Below are 19359 nucleotides of genomic sequence, written 5' to 3' on the forward strand. Positions count from 1 at the left end.
TCGCGCAGTGTCAGTTGCTCTCCTGACTCGGTTGCCGCAGGTTGTGGCGCAGTGCTGTGACCGACCGTTCGCGCTCTCTCGACTCGGCGTGTTCATAATCCTCCTCACCGCCCATTATGGTGTTCACTCTACTGTGCAACAATCAATGGATATTCTAGTGTACAGTGCTCGGCTAAATCAACAGTGGGTTACATCGCACAATACTGGAAACGGCTTTGACGGTACATATCTGATTAACCGGCGTTAGCACACATTGAATTCTCCTCAAACAACAATGCAAACTAGTTCTGAATATTCCATAAACTGTTAATGAGACTCCTCCATCGTATTCCACCTGTTGTTCTACTGATGCTTCATAGTTACACAAATAGGAATGTCAACATTGTTTTGTCAGAGCAGTTATCTCTCGATCAGCTGTCAAACATTACATTCTTGAATTGTTTACATAACTGAATTGTCAAGCCTGTCAATAATATTATCTTAGAAAATTTTTACCACTTGTTTATGAAACAGAAATTCTCTATGATTTCTAGCTTCGATCGCATCGTTTGATTTAATTCATGTTTGATTGAGTGTATAAAATTGAGGAATAGTGCTTGTGATAAATAAAGGTATCAGGAATAAAATAATATCTTATTATAATATTCAATAACAATTCCAGAAGAGAAAAATTTGGAGATTTTTCACAAAGTTTGAATTAGTCTGAGAATGCCAACTCTAGCAACATTCCTGCAACCGGACACTTCATCTCCTCCACCGGTGTTGTCAATGATGGAGAACCACACGCACACACATTTAGGCGGTCAGGCGGAACTGGGCCAAGCCGTGCAGGCAGAGAGCTTGATTGGTGCCAAGATAGTCGCCATGCTGGCCCTCGGACTGCTTTCGTTCCTTCTGGGAATGCTGCCCGTGAAGCTAGCCTCCTGGCTGCGTTTCAAGACCCCGTCGACGGCAGCGGGCAAAGCGAGTGGACACGGCGCCAGCGAACAGCCTCTCTCCATTTCCCTAATGTTGTGCTTCGGGGGCGGCGTGCTGCTATTCACCACCTTCCTCCACCTACAGCCCGAAGTCAGGGAAAGTGTGCAACGACTAGCCGCCGAAAACCTGCTGCCTCCCGTACTCGTCAGTGCCGGCCTCAATGTGCCCGAACTCATATTCTGTTGCGGGTTTTTCTTTGTGTACATTGTCGAGGAGCTAGTCCACTGTTTTCTGGATAGAGGCGAGCATGCGCAGGAGGATGAGGCCGTTCTGCACCGCACAATGAGCCTTCGTCGCTGCTCCAGGCGACACCACGAACACCCCGCTGAGGGCACCATCATCCCCAGGGCTAGCCTGGCCAATGGGCACGGCCACCCCAAGAACAACGAGATGACTGAGAGTGGCAGTGGAACGGGAAGTGTGTGCACAAGTGCCAGCACCCAGGGACTCCTCCGCGACCAGATATCCGTGATTGACTTGAAAACAAACCGATCACCTCTTGATCCTCAGGTGAGGATGACTGGCGGCCCTCTAGAGGATGGTGTGCAAGGATTCAAAACAGAGAACCCTGACGATGAACTACTGTCAAAGAACTCAGAGATGGTGTCCAAGTCATTCCGTGGTCTCCTCGCGATTCTGGCACTCTCGTTCCACGCTGTCTTCGAAGGTTTGGCGGTTGGTCTGGAGGACTCAGTGAGCAAAGTGTGGTACCTGTTCGCGGCGATCGCCACCCACAAGCTGGTGATTGCGTTTTGTGTGGGAGTAGAGCTGGTGTCGTCTCGCACACGTCTGCTGCTGGTTGTCGTGTATGTGGCGACGTTTGCTGCCGTGACGCCTCTAGGCATTGGTATTGGGATCGCGTTGAGCGGCCAAGAAAATGCCAGCGGCGAGAGCCTGCTGACCGTGGTGCTGCAAGGCATGGCGGCCGGCACCCTTCTCTACGTCGTGTTCTTCGAGGTGCTGCAGCGAGAGAGAGCCAACACCCAGTCGGGTGGTCTGCAACTCATCGCCATCATCACCGGCTTCCTAGTTATGCTCGGCATCCAGGTTCTATGTGAGTACTCAAATCAATCATCTTCATAAAAACTCAATCTATCATAGTTGTCTAGAATAATTGTAGAATTACGTAATGTTCAATAATACACGTATTGTTTTGATTACGTAAAAAGTAAATTCGTATCGCTTTTGTTGGTGAGGAGTCCCACCGCCTAAATATAAGCCGTCAATGGGCCTTACGACTGTCATACTTCAGCCGGGACCGACAGTTTTACGTGTCCATCCAATAACACGGGAGTGATCTGGTTAAAAAACTTTTGGTAATGAGAGGGTTTGAACCCGGAATCTCTATGCTGCTACGCAAGCATATCCACTAGATCACTCCACAGATTACGTAAATGCAGAATTAGTCGATATTTGATGAAGAACTATGTTGTCGTTTCATGAACGAAACTAAAGATAGATCGATAGATAAATTTTGGATTTATTTTATTCTCACTTTAATCACTAAAATGATGTGGGCGAAGTTGAGGCAATAAGAGCCCCCTTCCACTTAACCCACTAAATGAGAGTTTGTATAGAATAAGTTGAGACTTTTGGAGAAAATATCCGTGTTGCAAAATTGTGCAAACTTTCAATCTTTTCATGCAATACCATGAGATGTATATTCAATTTGACAACTCATGTGTATCCAATCATGTGGGAACACATTGCATTTCTTGCATGAAAAGATTGAAATCTCCCACAGTTTGACAACACGGATATTTTCTCCAAGTCTCAACTTATTTCATACAGACTATAATAGTAGTCTATTACATAGACCACATAAACTAAATTCATTCTGAAATCTGAAGTTTGAGAAATAGGGATCATAACATAAAGAATTCCATTTGGAAGAAATTGTATAGAAATCCAATATTAGAAACCCACAGGAAATTAATATGCCTGGGAAGAGATGGGTAGCGGAACAGGTTGTTCGGAAAAAAACCTTATCAATAAGGCGAAGATGATGATGATGATGACAAAGAGTAAAAAGTAGAGGCAAGTAGGAATAATGTTCCCAAAACCGCTTGAAATGCAGAAAGTAGTAGCGTACTTTAATTCACTTTGGTTCCCCAATGTACCAGTAATAAGATTGTCATAAATTATTAATCCACTTCCATAGTTATGTACTCTTGAAACACAATATCAAGTACCCTTTTATTTTACCACAACACAACTAGTTTCACATAGTGATAAAATAAAAAGATACCTGATATCCTTCATTGTGTTTAGATAGCCCTAAAAAGAGAAGTATCTGTACTCGTTTTTTGACAATGAATATAACTAATTCAGTCATGTCATTTTTAATTAGTAGAAAAATAATTAGTCATCATATTTTTAATGAGTTGACAAATGTTAGAAACACAGTTTCTGGTTACATTGGACTCAAACAAGTGATTATTTTTTATAGATGTAGAGATGTAGTTTTAAATTTCGAGAGATTATCAACATTAGTACCATAATTAGTTGTTATTAGATACCAGTGTAGTTTGATATCAGATACTGAGATACTCATGCCAGAGACAAATAATTACTACCAGAGAAAACTTATACGACTGTTTATGTTACTACTTAAACGGTATCTTTACTCTATGCTCATGCTGATATACATTCGAATGAAAAATAATTCTAAAAACTCAATTATTGTTAAACAGAATTTCTCCTTTGTTACAACAATTAAAGGTTATTTTCAACTCCGGAAATGGTAGTGTTGATTTAAACTAGTTCAAAACTGGTATCTGAATAAGGTATAATCTGTATCAATTGATTAGTCCAATTAAGAGAAAGCCGATCTACTCGAGTTACAACTCATCCTTGAAGCATTCACCGCACCTGTGTCCTTGAGACTCTCACTTCCTACTCAGTATTAGGCAGATCGCATTTCAAGTTACCGTACTTATCGTCTTCACACCAAACGGCTATTCATGAGCCATTGTTCCGGTGAACGGGTGAAGGATCAGTGAATTGAATGGAACACTTGATCCAGTACAGACTCCTCCCAATCTAGGAGAGACTGTTGATTGATTGATAGATCCCTCTTACAGTCGCTATTGATTATCCTATTACAGTGCGTTTATAGCCAATTGTTTATAGCCAGTGCGTTTATAGCCTCTTTAATCCATATTCATGGACATCGTAGTACGTTGGATGTGAACTACCAAAACTTATCTCCTTTTTTGTTCATCTTTTAGAGGTTCAAATTCAACCAGATTTGGATTCATGTAATAGGAGCTTCATCCAATATCTCGTGTGGAGGAGAGAGTTATCCTTTTGAGTATCAAGGTGAACGATAAGTGATTAAAATTTCATATAGTATTCATTTGAATATTGAGCTTCCTTGTGATATTTCGTGGACGCTCCGAGGAGAGAGCAGTGTGCAAACAGTTCTCAAAGATTCGAAAATTAATTTATAATTCAGAACCAGGTTCCATGGTAAAACCTACCACATTTTCAGCTGAACTAATAAGTTTGTTGTTATTGGAGGAACAGGAAATTCAATTTTAGGTTATGTGTTGGGATTGTATAGGGGAAGGAGAATGAAATTTGTTAGTGGGAATGGATGGATTAATGATGAAATTAACTATGATAATATTTGAAGAATGGAAAATTACATTTAAAATGGAAATCTAGACATCTTAAAATATATATATGTAGGCCCTACATCAAATTTGGTTGGGTTTATATATATACAACCAAATTTGATGTATATATATATATATATATATATATATATATATATATATATATTTTAAGATGTCTAGATTTCCATTTAAAATGTAATTTTCCATTCTTCAAATATTAACATAGTTTAATTTCATCATTAATCCATCCATTCCCACTAACAAATTTCATTCTCCTTCCCCTATACAATCCCAACACATAACCTAAAATTGAATTTCCTGTTCCTCCAATAACAACAAACCTATTACCATGAAACCTGGTTCTGAATTATAAATTAATTTTCGAATAAAAAAAAGTGGTATTGACAATATCAAAGTCTTATTCTTTCAATTATGGAAAAATACCACAACATATCATACCATACAATCAAATCATTAGTTCTCAAAGAGTTCGTGAGTGGGGTTGAGTTTGTTGCTGTTGATTATAAAACAAAATGCGGTCATTAAAGATACAGCTACCTTTTTCTATTAAACGCATATCACTCTCACTATAAATTGGAATTTCTTATGGGGTGTGTTGACTAAGCTACAGAAAACGTATACTACTGCAGCGTGATGCAAAGAAGATGTACCAGGTTTGAAGGTGGACGCCTAAATGGTAGCCCTCTGGATTAATGAAGTCGGACGTCACTTTCAATAACAAAAATTACATTTATTATAGGTTTGTGTTTGTCTTGTATTGTGACTGTGTAGTTGAGAGTTGATTCAGATCGGGCAATTCTATGTTGTACGCTGCAGTTGCAGTAGCATAAAGTGTTTATAGCAGTGTTTATAGCAGTTTACGAAGTGTTTATTCATCATTGCATCAATACAATATAAATAACGTCACAGTAAAAGAGGTCAAAGAATTTCAACATTAACAACAATTCAATTTAGATACTCCTGAATTGAGTACAGGCTCATAGAAATTAAATATCTCTTCAGTTCTCTCTTGAAGTCTGCACCCTCCTTCTCTCTGACATCAATCGGCAGCTTGTTGAATAGTGTTGTAGCAGCTACTTTGTAATAGGAATGAGAGTAAACACGACTTAGTATTCAATACCTTTAGAAAGGTTTTTAATAACTTGAACTATACAGGTTTCGAATTGGAATGAGTTTGTTTGGAGACTCAGTAACAATAATAACAAATTCAAAAACCTAATATGTAATACATATGTTAAAAACATATTATGTTGTTATACTACATACTTACAACGGATTTCAAAGCAAGGCTTCTTCTTCCTCCATAGTTTAGTTCAGAATTCTCAATATAGTTAGCTATGTTTATAATAGCGAAATTAATTAATAAATTCAATACTTTCTGGTAGTTTTTTTTCTAGTCTTTGACATAGCCAGACAAATTTGACAGAAATAACATTGATTGAAACCAACAGTTAAATCCATTCTTGATCATAAGAACAAAACTGAGAGAAACTAATGTGGAATGATTGTAGCAAGTATTGAGTGAAATAGTAAGTTATGCCAAATGTTCTGTGAACATATAGAGCTCAGGCCTACAAGCATGGAGAAAAAGGATAGGTATTCTATAATTCCTCATGAGTATGCATATTATTGTACTTGCTCCAACTAAGCACAGAAGAACTCAATATGAGTAATGAAATGAAATGGAAACATTTTTTATTAGGCGGAGTTAGTCTAAATCCGTGATTCACAATATAAAACACAGTCTTTTGAAACAGGTAGAAATGAACGTGGATGAAATAGTAAGTTACCAGTATGCCAAATGCTTGGTGAACATATAGAGCTCAGGCCTACAACCATGAAGAAAAAGGATAGGTATTCTATAATTCCTCATGAGTATGCATATTGTACTTGCTCCAACTAAGCACAGAAGAACTCAATATGAGTAATGAAATGAAATAGAAACATTTTTTATTAGGCGGGTCTACATCCGTGATTCACAATGTAAAACACAGTCTATTGAAACAGGTAGAAATGAACGTGGAGAATAAGTCTGATGCTGGTAATGATAATTAATAAAAAGCTCTGACTTTGGAAAGAGTATCCATAGCTCCTGGGATATACACAGGTTCATGCTCGGATATTGGGTTTGCACAAAGATATCAATCACAGGATTGAAGCGGACTGGTAGCCCTTGGGACCATATTCTTGGTATTAATATGGAAATAAAATGCGAACAAACTATAGGAAGCGGGAATTCTCTCATTCCAAGTACAAAAATATCGATTTGCGCTTAAGAGCATCAGCACGAAAACACATCGAGAGAATATTATTATCCAGCCAGATGATAAATGAAGTGCCAGCGCAGTGCTGCTTTGCAGAAATGAGACTGCTGTTGTTTACCATTCGAGAAATGTGGAATAGAATAAATTGAATTCAGCGAAGGGGTTCCTTCGTGCAAGTGACCTCTTTCGAGGGTTGAGGCATGCACGGATACTGTTCGCAATTGAGTCTGTGGGGATGGTGTATCATTCAACAAACGGTTCAATGAATCAGTGAGCTGAATTCTGTATGAAGTTATGAATTGGAGAGCATTACTCGGAAAACCATTGTAAATCAACCCAGTTTCCTGTTTACCAACACAAATACGTATCATTTTGTTTCATCAGGTCACAGCTCTATTAACTGCATCTACTACTTTATTTTGAGTATTTATGATAACAAAGAGACGACATGTTGTATTCTGGGAGGCTCATTGTGACTTCAATATGCAAAATTCCTGATGGAATTCTCTCTGAATGCGAGAACTCTCCCACTCATACAAGTATAACTGGAACGAGCTAACGTTTTCATCGCATAAATAAATAACATAGAACAATCATGTTAATATTGTTCAGTATTGCAGGGCTGGAAATTCATTTACGAGTATAAAGGTGTCCTAGATACACTTTTTCAAGAGAGGTACTTCTACTAATAGCAGTACAGTAATAAACACAGATTAATATAGTTACAGTTTGCAGTTTACAGTACAGTAATAAACAAGAAATGCATCCACGCTTGAATCTTTTAAGATAATATTGAGTGTATAAATGAGTAAAACGATTAGTTAAAGCTGTAATAATCGTTGATAACTTGACCTGTAGTTAATGACTACAACTTACGTTGCAGCTCGAACTCTCCATCTATGTTGAGCTATTACTTCATTCTAGTACCGTTACATAAGAATTGAATCCCTGGAGCCTAATTGATTGTGGAACTGCATTTTAAGAATGAATTATATTCAATTTTGCTTCAAAACTGAAAACAACCCAGGTTGAAATAACTTCATTTTAGTACCGTTACATAAGAATTGATGCCCTGGAGTCCAATTGATTGTGGAACTGCATTTTAAGAATGATATTATATTCAATACTGCTTCAAAACTGAAAACAACCCAGGTTAAAATAAATTCATTATAGTACCGTTACATAAGAATTGATGTCCTGCATTCAACATATTGCTGCAGAACTGAAAACAGCCCAGCTTGAAATACTTCGCCATCATTATTTTTAAAACGATTCTTGCGTACTTATAACACATTAACGTTGTCTACATTTCTGCTCCACAAGGTGGTAAAGAAACTGGTCTTGATCTGGAGACGTGAGTAACAATTAATAGGATTAGCCTCAATTCTTCAAGGAAATGAAGAAGAGTAATACATCTCTTTAGAGAACATCTCTTTGGAGAGCTTCTCTTAGGAATACTGAATAAGTACCGATTAAGTACCTGAAAAAAAATCAAGTATCCATAAGAAAAAGTAAAGCAAAAAGATCCAGTATCAGGGACTTGTAATGAGAAACGACTTAAGATATGCTCTATTACGGGTGATTTTCCAAGGGAAGATTTTTGGAAAGAGGGGGCCCAGGTAGAAGAAGAATTTCTTGGCTGAACAGCATCCGATCCTGTTGTAGAAAAAGCTCCATGGAAAAATTTCGTATTGTTGTGGATGAAGTGAAAATCGCCATGCTGATGGCCCACGTTTGTAGCGGACAGGCACAATAAACAGAAGAAGTACCTTTATATTTCTTATAAGTACTTATTCAACATTTATTTTCATTAATTGACTATCATTCACTTCACATCAGATGTAACAGAAATTCAGTCAACACTCCTTTTTGGTTTCAATAAGCAATTGGTAGGTTTGGTTCATATTGATGAAATAGAATCCAAAAATCCGAGTACAAAAACGTGATGGTACCAAGTGAAGTGTTTCCAATTCAACATATTCCAATATTAAAAAAACAAAGATATTGTCAAATTTCACTGAAAATTTATTAAAAACTTTAAAACAGTACCAAGTTAAAAACTTTAAACAGTATCATCAACTGATGATGCGTTGGTAATCGTGAAACCATGGTAATGTTTTAAAGTTTATAATAAATTTTCAGTGAAATTTGACAATATCTTTGTTTTCTTATTATGGAGAGATTTCACGACATGATGGTGATGGTGATTCTACTAATTTTATTCAACATATTAGTTGGAAGTAAAAGAATGAGAACTAGTTTTATTCCCAGTTTAATATTATTTAGTCAAATCTCTATAAGTTGTGGGAGGGTGAATAGAATAATATGAAGCTTATACAACGATTACATCATTGATCAAGTTTATTAATTCAGTAGAATATGGCTCCCTTATTCATATAACTACTTCCATAATCAGTTGGGTAAGGTTTTAATCGAATAATTTGGAGCTCATTGAAACTATCCAACAATTATATCATTGATCAGGTCGAGGAATTCAGCAGGATACGGTGCCCTTATTCATACCAACATCCATAATCGAAGGAAGTAATATTAATAACGAAGGTAAATTCAGGTGCTCAGTCTATCATTAAAGAAGCGGCACATTCAATTACTGTAGCGGTGAAGCTAGCTATTCAATTACGCCAGAAACAAGCACACTGTTTGTGGAGTTTCTTGTTTAGCAGTTTAATTAATTCAAATGAGCAGAACTGCACTCGTATTCGCCCAAAGGGCATAGCTGCGCCATTGTTAAGTCGTCGGCGGCTGCCGTTGCTCGCCAGTTTCTCGGATTGTAGTATGTATTCCGATTTGGTGCGTAATAAATCTACGGTGTGGTGGGTCTGTCTGTACACAGAGCTGGAATTACACAGAGCTCCTTGTTTCGGTTTGTTTGGATTCGGCGTGCGTACATAGCGCGTCCGCCCGCCCAACCCATACATTTCTGGTGTTCTTTTGTTTGTCAGCCTCCGGCAATGTCTGTCTCTCTCTGTCTCTACTGTGACAATAGCTGCTGGTTTGTCAGCCTCCGGCACAGTCTGTCTCTCTCTATTCTGACAATAGCTTCTGGCGAGAGGCACCACCAAAACGAACAACACTATCGATGGATGCTGCTGACTCGAAATAATTAATATTCAAGGAACCGATCCGAGGATGCTGAGAGAATAGTTTGGATAGTTGACTGGATTCCTAATAAAGCTGTAGCTGCTGCTGGAGGAGTTGAGGTTGCAGTCTTGATTCCGCAATAGAGAAGACGCTCCTCTTTGTCTGCGTCTTCTCGGTTCCCTGAATCGTGCCATAGTGAGGTACACGTTTTAATGGCAGTATTCGATTAACATTGGTGTTGCTATCCTTGTCTATCATCTTTGTATCTTCTTTGTATCATCCTTGAATCATCTTCGTATCATCTTCGTATACTCTTTGTATAATCTTTCTATCATCTTTGTATCATCTTCCAATAGTAGTGAAGTCCACGTTTTAATGGCAGTATTTGATTAGCATTGGTGTTGCTATCCTTGTCTATCATCCTTTTATCTTCTTTGTATCATCTTTGTATCTTCTTTGTATCATCTTCGTATCATCTTTGTATCATCTTCATATAATCTTTGTATAATCTTTCTATAGTGCTGAAGTCCACGTTTTAATGGCAGTATTCGATAAACATTGGTGTTGCTATCCTTGTCTGTCATCGTTATATCATCTTTGTATCTTCTTTGTATCATCTTTGTATCGTCTTTGTATCTTCTTTGTATAATCTTTCTGTCATCTTTGTTCATCTTCCTATAGTGATGAAGTCCACGTTTTAATGATAGTATTTGATTAACATTGGTGTTGCTATCCTTGTCTATCATCCTTGTATCATCTTTGTATATTCTTCGTATCATCTTTGTATCATCATATAATTTTTTATCATCTTCCTAATGGCAGTATTTGATTAGCAATGGTGTTGCTATCATCCTTGTATCTTCTTCGTATCATCTTTGTATCATCCTTGAATCATCTTCGTATAATCTTTGTATAATCTCTCTATCATCTTTGTATCATCTTCCTATAGTAGTGAAGTCCACGTTTTAATGGCAGTATTTGGTTAGCATTGGTGCTGCTATCCTTGTCTATCTCTCGACAAACCAGAGAGTGCTATCCTTTTCTAGCTCCGCAACGTTGCCTGATCGATTTTAACAATGCAGAATTATAATTATTGACAGAATACTCAATCTTAATGAAAAAAAATGTATTGTTGAATCATTGAGAAATATCTTCTTAAGAAATATTTTCTTAACTGACTGTTTTTAACAAGTATGAGCAGTTAATATTACAGCTATCCTCTATAGAAGGCAGTGACAAGGCAGAGAATCGGCAACGTTGTCCTCTTATCTTTCTCAATTGCCATTATAACGTAGACCTCACTATAGTTCTATATCGAGAAGATGCTATAATAACATCTCTCTGATGAATGAACCCGGATAAGTCCATGAAAATTAGTCTGGAATTCCCAATTATAAATCACTGTTGATGCTCTTTCATCTTTCTCCATGAATAATTGAAGTAAATAAGGAAAACTGACACTTTCCTCAAAGATGATTCGAATGCACCTTATACTTACAGAGAAAAATCATGTTTCGATTGCGTTAAAAGTTGTTGGAACGGTATAAACATAAGAATTGACTAGAAAATTAAGACTTTGATAAGCAAGAAACGTACCACCATCATGTTTTTAAAAAAATTAAGAAAGTGAATTCTTTTCAGCAATGTTTTGATCCACGATAAAAAATGTTCTTGACTAAATGATGGAGCTTCATGAACCAACAATATCAATAATTATAGGGATCTTCAATTGATGAGACTCAAAAGTCCTCCTCGTATAACAAATCGCTAGTTTGCTGAAAGGTTTTGATTAGTTCTTCAAATTTCCTGTTCTCCAGAAAAAACATTCATAATTTATTATAAATCATGTATCGTTTGACAGAGAATGTGATATACCTCAGAAAATAGCAAAGTTCAACTCAATTCGCGGAGTCATTCACCGAACATTAAAGGGTAAGGCCAGAAAAAAGACAAAGATTAAGTTCTATAGGACAATGGCCATCCCTTTAATGACATACGGTAGTCAGGTATGGACAAAAACCAAGAATGATGACTCAAGAATTCAGGCATCAGAGATGAGGTTTCTGCGCAGCATTCAAGGATACTCAAGACGAGACCAAATAAGAAATGAAACAATTCGAAGTGAGTGCAATGTGCAACCACTAACAGAAATCATAAAACAATACAGATTGAAGTGGACAAATCACCTGCGTCGTATACCACCAGTTCGTCTTCCACTACAAGCTTGGAAGTTGCAGTTGGATGGGAAAAGAGACATCGGAAGACCAAAGAAGCAGTGGACCCCGGAACAGGCTTTACAAGCCTAGTCCATGATGGATGATGATGATGACGATGATGAAATTATAAATCAATAATTTATTTGAAAATACATTTATTTTGAAGAGGAACCGTCAGTTTTTCTATCTACTCGAATCCACTTTCAAAATACATTTTGCTATGCCTCTTTAGTTCGGTACACAAAGTCTCTGTACTGCTATACTCCTTGCTGGTGGAATTCATCCACATTTGGAAATCCAATGACTCACTGATGTTTTCCTGATGGTTTCGAAAGCAGTGAGAAAATTGAATAATAAAGGAATTCTAGGGATAATTTCATCTCAGAAAGTTCTTGAATTTATTTCATTGGTAAACAGTTTGATTTATTGTTTCGACCGAGAATGAAAGAGCCTTATTGAATGCAGCTGTAAAAATAAACTAAAAGTTACATTCAAAGCTAAAAGTCGTTGAAAGAGTCTACCCCGCAGCTACTTCAAATAGTTTGTTGTTTGAACGCGTGAATTCGGCGGAAAATATTTTGTTGGCCAACTTTATCTGCAGATTTATGAACGTCCGAAAAGTTACTGCTTTGGATAAACTTCATTGGAATAGCAACGTTGAGGTGCGTTCGAAAAGCTTATAAAATATGAAGACTTGAGCACGATTTCCCCAATATTCTCTTTCTTTGACAGAATAAAATGAATGAATGACAATAGAATGTCGAAAATAGAACTTTGGAACCGTCGAATTGATTTTGGCAGGCTTATTGACAGTTGAATTCCTGGGATATTGGGGTAACTTAGTATTCCACTCACCCTACTCCATGCTTCAATCCACTCCATTTCCATCCACCACTTTGTCAATTTCTATCAAATTCTTTGCATAAAAGCACCTCTTTTCCTGAGGATGATGCCCAAGAAGTGTTTGGCTTGTGCAAGGGGAATCGGAAGGATGAAGATGACATGGTAGCTCATGTTGATTCCGAACAGCTAATAAGAAGCGTTCTTGGTCAAATTTTTTGAATAAGAATTGATATTGTGGAATTTTTCCATAATTAAAACATCACAGTTTTATTCTTGTCACATCCATGTTTTAATAAATAAAATTGTGTATCTTCAACTAAGAAGCGATTTTTAAACTCTTTGAGACTTTTAAAGCTGGTAATTAGGTACTATTCACACCTTCCAACGAGAGTACCAGGCACATATCTCATAATATCTTATCTGAGCGATTAGATCTCAGCGCGACAACTAAGCAGTGTCAATTTGTTACAATATCACACAATATCTTACGTCGCTTTCATCAACTACAAGACTTTCTTCAAACTAAGCTCAGGATTTAGCTGAGTTCTAGACTTTAAACAGCTGGATTCAGAAAATTGGCTTTCCGAAACGGGGCGTAGTCGTAGTCCACTTTTAAATTGAAATTCGAAAAACTAGAAAATTGAACACAAGATAAAATGAAGAGAAAATAGTGTAAAGTTTCAGCTATTTTGAATTATTTAGGAATGTTTCATTTCGTCTAGGAAAAACGTTTCTAATTATAGGAAATGAGAAAATAAAGATTATTATAAAAACTGCGACTACGCCCCGTTTCGGAAAGCCAATTTTCTGACTTCATCTGTTTAAAGTCTACAACTTAGCTAAATCTCGAGCTTGGAAACTGGCTCTAAAAGACTATACTGTTGTTCTTGATCTTTCATTTCATACTTGATACTATATTTTCAATACCTATTTTCAATACATTTGATGATAATAGTATAGTTTGCGTTCAGCATGTCAATATTCTATCCGGTTTCCTTTACATTAATATGCATTTTTTCAACTAATGAGGTAGATGATTTGATTTTAAGCTTATAACAGTATGCTTCTATTCAGAAAACGCTTTCAGATATTCAGTCCTCATCATTATAAAATTCACTCTCAACCTGTGAGGTAAGCAGCTTACTTTTCGTATTTAAGCAGCTTAAGCCTACTTAACTTAATCTTCAATTATTACTGTTCAACTTTATCCAGAATCCAGCTAAACAACCTCTTATTTTTAAAATAAATTAACCTCTCTATTATAAATTCTCTCTATTGTAACCTCTTATTTATAAATTTCAAACACTGATATTCTTGCTCTCATTAAAATTCATAAGAAAAGCTCTCTTGCCCTCATAGAAGAGTATAATTCCATTGACAGGCTGAAAAGGTATGAAACGATTTTTGAACTTGAAAAATAACAAGAACGAAATCCCACGACTCAGCTCTCACTTGAGCTTCAAGTTCCAACTCTTCACTGTCAAGGTTACAACCTGTACTACATGTTTCGCGTATTAAATGCTCATGAAATATCATATCAGGAGTCGAGGAGTTACGAAATAATGACGAGCTTCCGTTCTGAAGTCGTTGTAATGATCATTGAGTAAAACTCGGCAGAACTGATGAGCAACGTGATTAATAATACTGTCTGTATTTACGGTGCTCTTCAACATACACAATGTCTGAAAAGAATACAAGATATGTTGAGACCGTATACGTAGAAAGAGAGTCCGATATATGATGATTGGAAGTTTGATTATATGTGAGACTGTATCGAGATAAATTTGAGAGAACTCAGAGCTGCTACCTCATCCTGTGTGGCTAAACTTGGACAGACTGCCAACTTGTTTTCATTCTAAATGCTGAAAACGTAGAGCCATGTTGTTTGTGATGGAACTAGGTCCATCTTCTCAGCGGAGGAATCATTCCCTGGGTGATTGAAAAAGTCGAAACAATAAACTACAAACAATCCCGATCCAATTTAAACTTTTCTCACTCTTTCTAAATGAAGTTATCAGAGAATCAGCAAATCTATTTTCGGAAGATTGAAATTGTGTCTCTGCTGTACGGTATGACTGATAGGCAGGAAGGATTTGTCAGTGGAGAAGAAAAACCCATCGACGTCTCAATTTCAGCCCGGAGTCTAAATCCTAGTCTTACACCTGCAGCGTTAATCGGCACTGTCATGTGTAACGTTAGCGCTTTTAATGAAAAGTGAAACCTTAACCTCTTCTTGTTAAATCTGAATTACATCCGCTTTCTCTTTCCTTTTACTTTTCAATTGTGGAATAGCTTAAGTTCTTTTCCAACTTGTAACAAATGAAATTAATTGTAGTTTATGGAGAACTATTTTACAAACGTTTCACTGAATAAATTCTGGGCGTGGATGTGATTCAACAAGGTGGATACATCATTGTATAATATATCTTATTTTGAGGACTGATACCTCAAACGGATTAAGCAATAAAGTGCACCTAGAATACATTCTGAAATTAAGATAAGATGGAAAATTGCTTGTTGCCGAAAACTTCCTTCACAATCTATTAATTACTATTATTAATTATATTATTTTTTTTACAATGAAGTACAGATTGGGAGAGAAAAACTAAGAATACCTTGTACTATTTCTCTCCCAAATTTAGGAAACATTGAAAGTCCAAAGAGTCCAATAGATTATGTCATCTAGATTTCAATATGATTTTCTGTCCAAAAATATTTATACAAACCATTCTTTTGAATTTAGATGTTCCAAATACCAAAATAATAATAATTTATAACACTCTAATTAAATACATCGATTTTGTCCAAAAATATTTATACAAACCATTCTTTTGAATTTAGATGTTCCAAATACCAAAATAATAATAATTTATAACACTCTAATTAAATACATCGATTTTCAAGTTCTACCTCCAATTTAAATCATATATAGCTGTACGATATACGATTAATTTACTCATAACGAGAATAATGTGCCCCACCAAAATGTAAGACGCTTCGAAACTCCCAGTTTTTAATTCTCTTACACTGAGACATTTACTAAGAAGTCCATAGTGCGAGACCCAGTTTGATATTATGTTGTCACAGGAATCATTTTCCTAGCCTGTTTTTCAGGGTATATTGAAACTAATCTATCCATTTTTCATTTGTTCTTGAGCATATGAGCAAGCAACTGCAATTTCCATTGAAACACCGTGTCGTAAAGGATGAAAAAATGATGACTTTCCATCCTGGAGAATAGGATAAACAATCCTTATGTATAGGTTAATAATGTAGGGTTAATGTACAGGTTAATGTATTGTGTTTATGGTTTTCTTTGCCGGGTGATAAATATTTTACGACTGATTGCTTGGAAAAATTGTATCAAACAACAGTTATTCTTCTATCGAACTATATAGCACTCGTTATGCTTATAACACCAAAGCTTTTCATTCCAACAATACAGACAGTCTGAAGTTATCTTATCGCACTAGAGTTGGCAGCACTGCTTTGGAGTTGCGATGTGATATGATGATTTGAAATGTGGAATGTCATAATGATAAGCTTCTATTGAATAATTTGATTGCTAACTACGAATATTACATATCAAGCACGTGAATTTGAGTTCTTTTTCTCTCACATGAGTCCGAAACTCATAGAAGAGTTCAATCAATTAATGCCGGAATACAATCAATTAATGACACAATCAATCAATTGCGAGGCGTTTAATACAATCAATCAATTCATGGCATAATGATGATAGAGGTAATATTACTCAGCACCGGGTCAGTGGTATATGAACTGCAAAATCCAACTACAGTTACTGTATGAAGTTACTTAATTACTTGAGCTATAACTAACTACACACTTATGGGTTCACACTCCAACTACAGTTACTGTATGAAGTTACTTAATTACTTGAGCTATAACTAACTACACACTTATGGGTAGGAGGGAGGAAGGGGGGAGGAAAATTAAATGAGTTTTTTATCTCAACACTATAATATTTGTAAATGAAGCCAATTATCTATATCTACTGAGGCTTGATCATGAAATTATCAATAGATTAGTTATATTTTTTTACAGATGGAAACAGATTGGGAGTTGCATTTGTTCAAATGTTGAATAATGAATAATTATTATTAAACGAAAATCTCAATAAAATGCTGTAAATCACCCAGAAGACTTCTGCTACTGCTAATATTGACAACAGGGTAAACAGCTAGATGGAAATTCGATGAGCGCTACCATACAAAAACTATTTGTCAGCCCGGGAATCGAACCCAGTACCTCCTATTTGCCGGTCAGGAATGCTTACCCTTACCCCAAACTGACAATCTCTGGATAGCAGCGCTCATTTTTATACAAAGCCATAGCGGCCAGCCAGTCTACAGATGGAAACAAATTGGAAGTTGCATTTGTTCAAATGCTAATTAATAAATAATTATTATTAAACGAAAATCTCAATTAAATGCTGTAAATCACCCCGAAGACTTCTGCTACTGCAAATATTGACAACAGGGTAAACAGCTAGATTTACAGCATTTAATTAAGATTGCATTCTCAAAGCTCTGAAACCTTTTCTGAATCACCATGTTAGCTAGTAAGCCCCCGGGGTGGAGAACTCGTTCAAATGCCGCTGATATTCTGTCAGCTGTTCTAATCATAGTAGTGGAAAGTCAAGAGATATAGTTCATGTTGACTCATAATTATATACATTTGGTATTACAGTGCTGGAAGATGATTTGTGATTTTGTATGATGAATCAGAGAAGGCTACAACAATTTATTTTCTTCTGCACATTTAATTTTATCCTTCTATATCCCAAAAAAGGACGATGGAGTAAGTCAAATTCGTTGGTCATACAATCGATTCGTATAATGGTTGTGTGCATTTGTTAATACAGTGCTGGAAGATGATTTTTGGAAGATGAACAATTTATTTTCTTCTGCACATTTAATTGTATCCTTCTATATCCCAAAAAAGGACGATGGAGTGAGTCAAATTCGTTGGCCATACAATCGATTCGTATAATGGTTGTGTGCATTTGTTAATACAGTTCTGGAAGATGATTTGGTATCCAGATTAGGCTTCTACAGTTTGTTTTCTTTTCACTTTCAATGTTATTCTTCTATATTCTCAAAAAGGACGATGGAGAGAGGCAAATTCGTTGGCCAACGAAATCGATCTGTATAAATGGTTCGAAGAAAATGTGTATTCAAAAATTTGAATTTGATCGATTAAAACATTCGAAAGTTATCGTCTAACATACAAACAAACCCACAAACGAACAAGACTCATGCCTCAAGTCAAAAGTAGGAACTCTCTACGCTCGTTCAACAATCAGTGACCACACTCATTACAAGTGTATTTTTTACTATGTGATCACTGATTGTAACCTCCAATTCAACTCTATCATGCATTTGTGAATGAAATACGAACTCAGTCTTTGTTATGAATGGATTCTCCCAGCTTACACGTTGCAATTATTGTTCTATAAGTAATCCTCTAGTTATACGCCAGACGTCACGCGGATATGGCTGAGCTTATTCTGATGAGAATAATAATTACTGACTCAGACATGCCGAGGGTTCCAATGAAGCAGATTGGCGCATTTCATCAGTTCGGAGCTTCCTCTTCAGAGATATTATCTCCAAACTCCTCTCTCATTCAATAAACAGAATGAGGTTCGTTCTTTTGTCTCCAAACTCACTAATTAATTATTTTTTGCACAATGAACAGACTCATACTGCTCACTGCTTACTATAATATTATGCAAACCACAAGGAACAAGGAACATTCAAAGATTCTTTATGTTGGTTTAAAACCTGAAAGAATCTATTCAGTTGTAGAATCGACTTTCTGATATTCGGATTTGTCATCGGAGGTGATATAATAGATGATACATTATCTATTAATCATATCGGGTGACATGTCTTTCGAACATTAGACTGGAGCATTGATAACTCCAAGTTGCTGGCTCTAAAAATCGAATTGCAAGAGCAGGCTCACGCTCGACACAGATATAAATAAGCATCATCGTATAGATTTAGGTAAAAAGTTCATGAATGGTGAGATCTATAAATTGGAAAAACAGAGAATACCACTCATCTGTAATACATACAAACATTCATTCATACAAATACTTTTGAGCCAAAATAATGCAGGGGTGTTCACAGCCCACCGGGTGGGGGGGGGGGTGTTGAGTGCAGGCGACCCTTTCGAAAGGACTCCAAGGGGGTTTAAGGCTGTGCAAAGGCTAAAAAAACTCTTCACTGATGATATTTTTCAAAGTTTTTCGACTTGTATATCATCAAGCTATCAAAATGAAAAAGT

General features: G+C 36.5%; 1 protein-coding gene across 1 annotated transcript in view; it reads left to right on the forward strand.

Moving 5' to 3' along the window:
* LOC111062951 (zinc transporter ZIP1) overlaps window positions 1-19359 on the forward strand; it is a 112437-nt gene continuing 93078 nt past the window's right edge. The window contains exon 1 of the mRNA XM_039421890.1: window positions 1-2032. Coding sequence (XP_039277824.1) covers window positions 709-2032 — 1324 coding nt within the window. The 5' untranslated portion in view covers window positions 1-708. The remainder of the gene's footprint in view (window positions 2033-19359) is intronic.

The sequence above is a fragment of the Nilaparvata lugens genome, chromosome 2, assembly GCF_014356525.2.
Source record: "Nilaparvata lugens isolate BPH chromosome 2, ASM1435652v1, whole genome shotgun sequence".
NCBI lineage: Eukaryota > Metazoa > Arthropoda > Insecta > Hemiptera > Delphacidae > Nilaparvata > Nilaparvata lugens.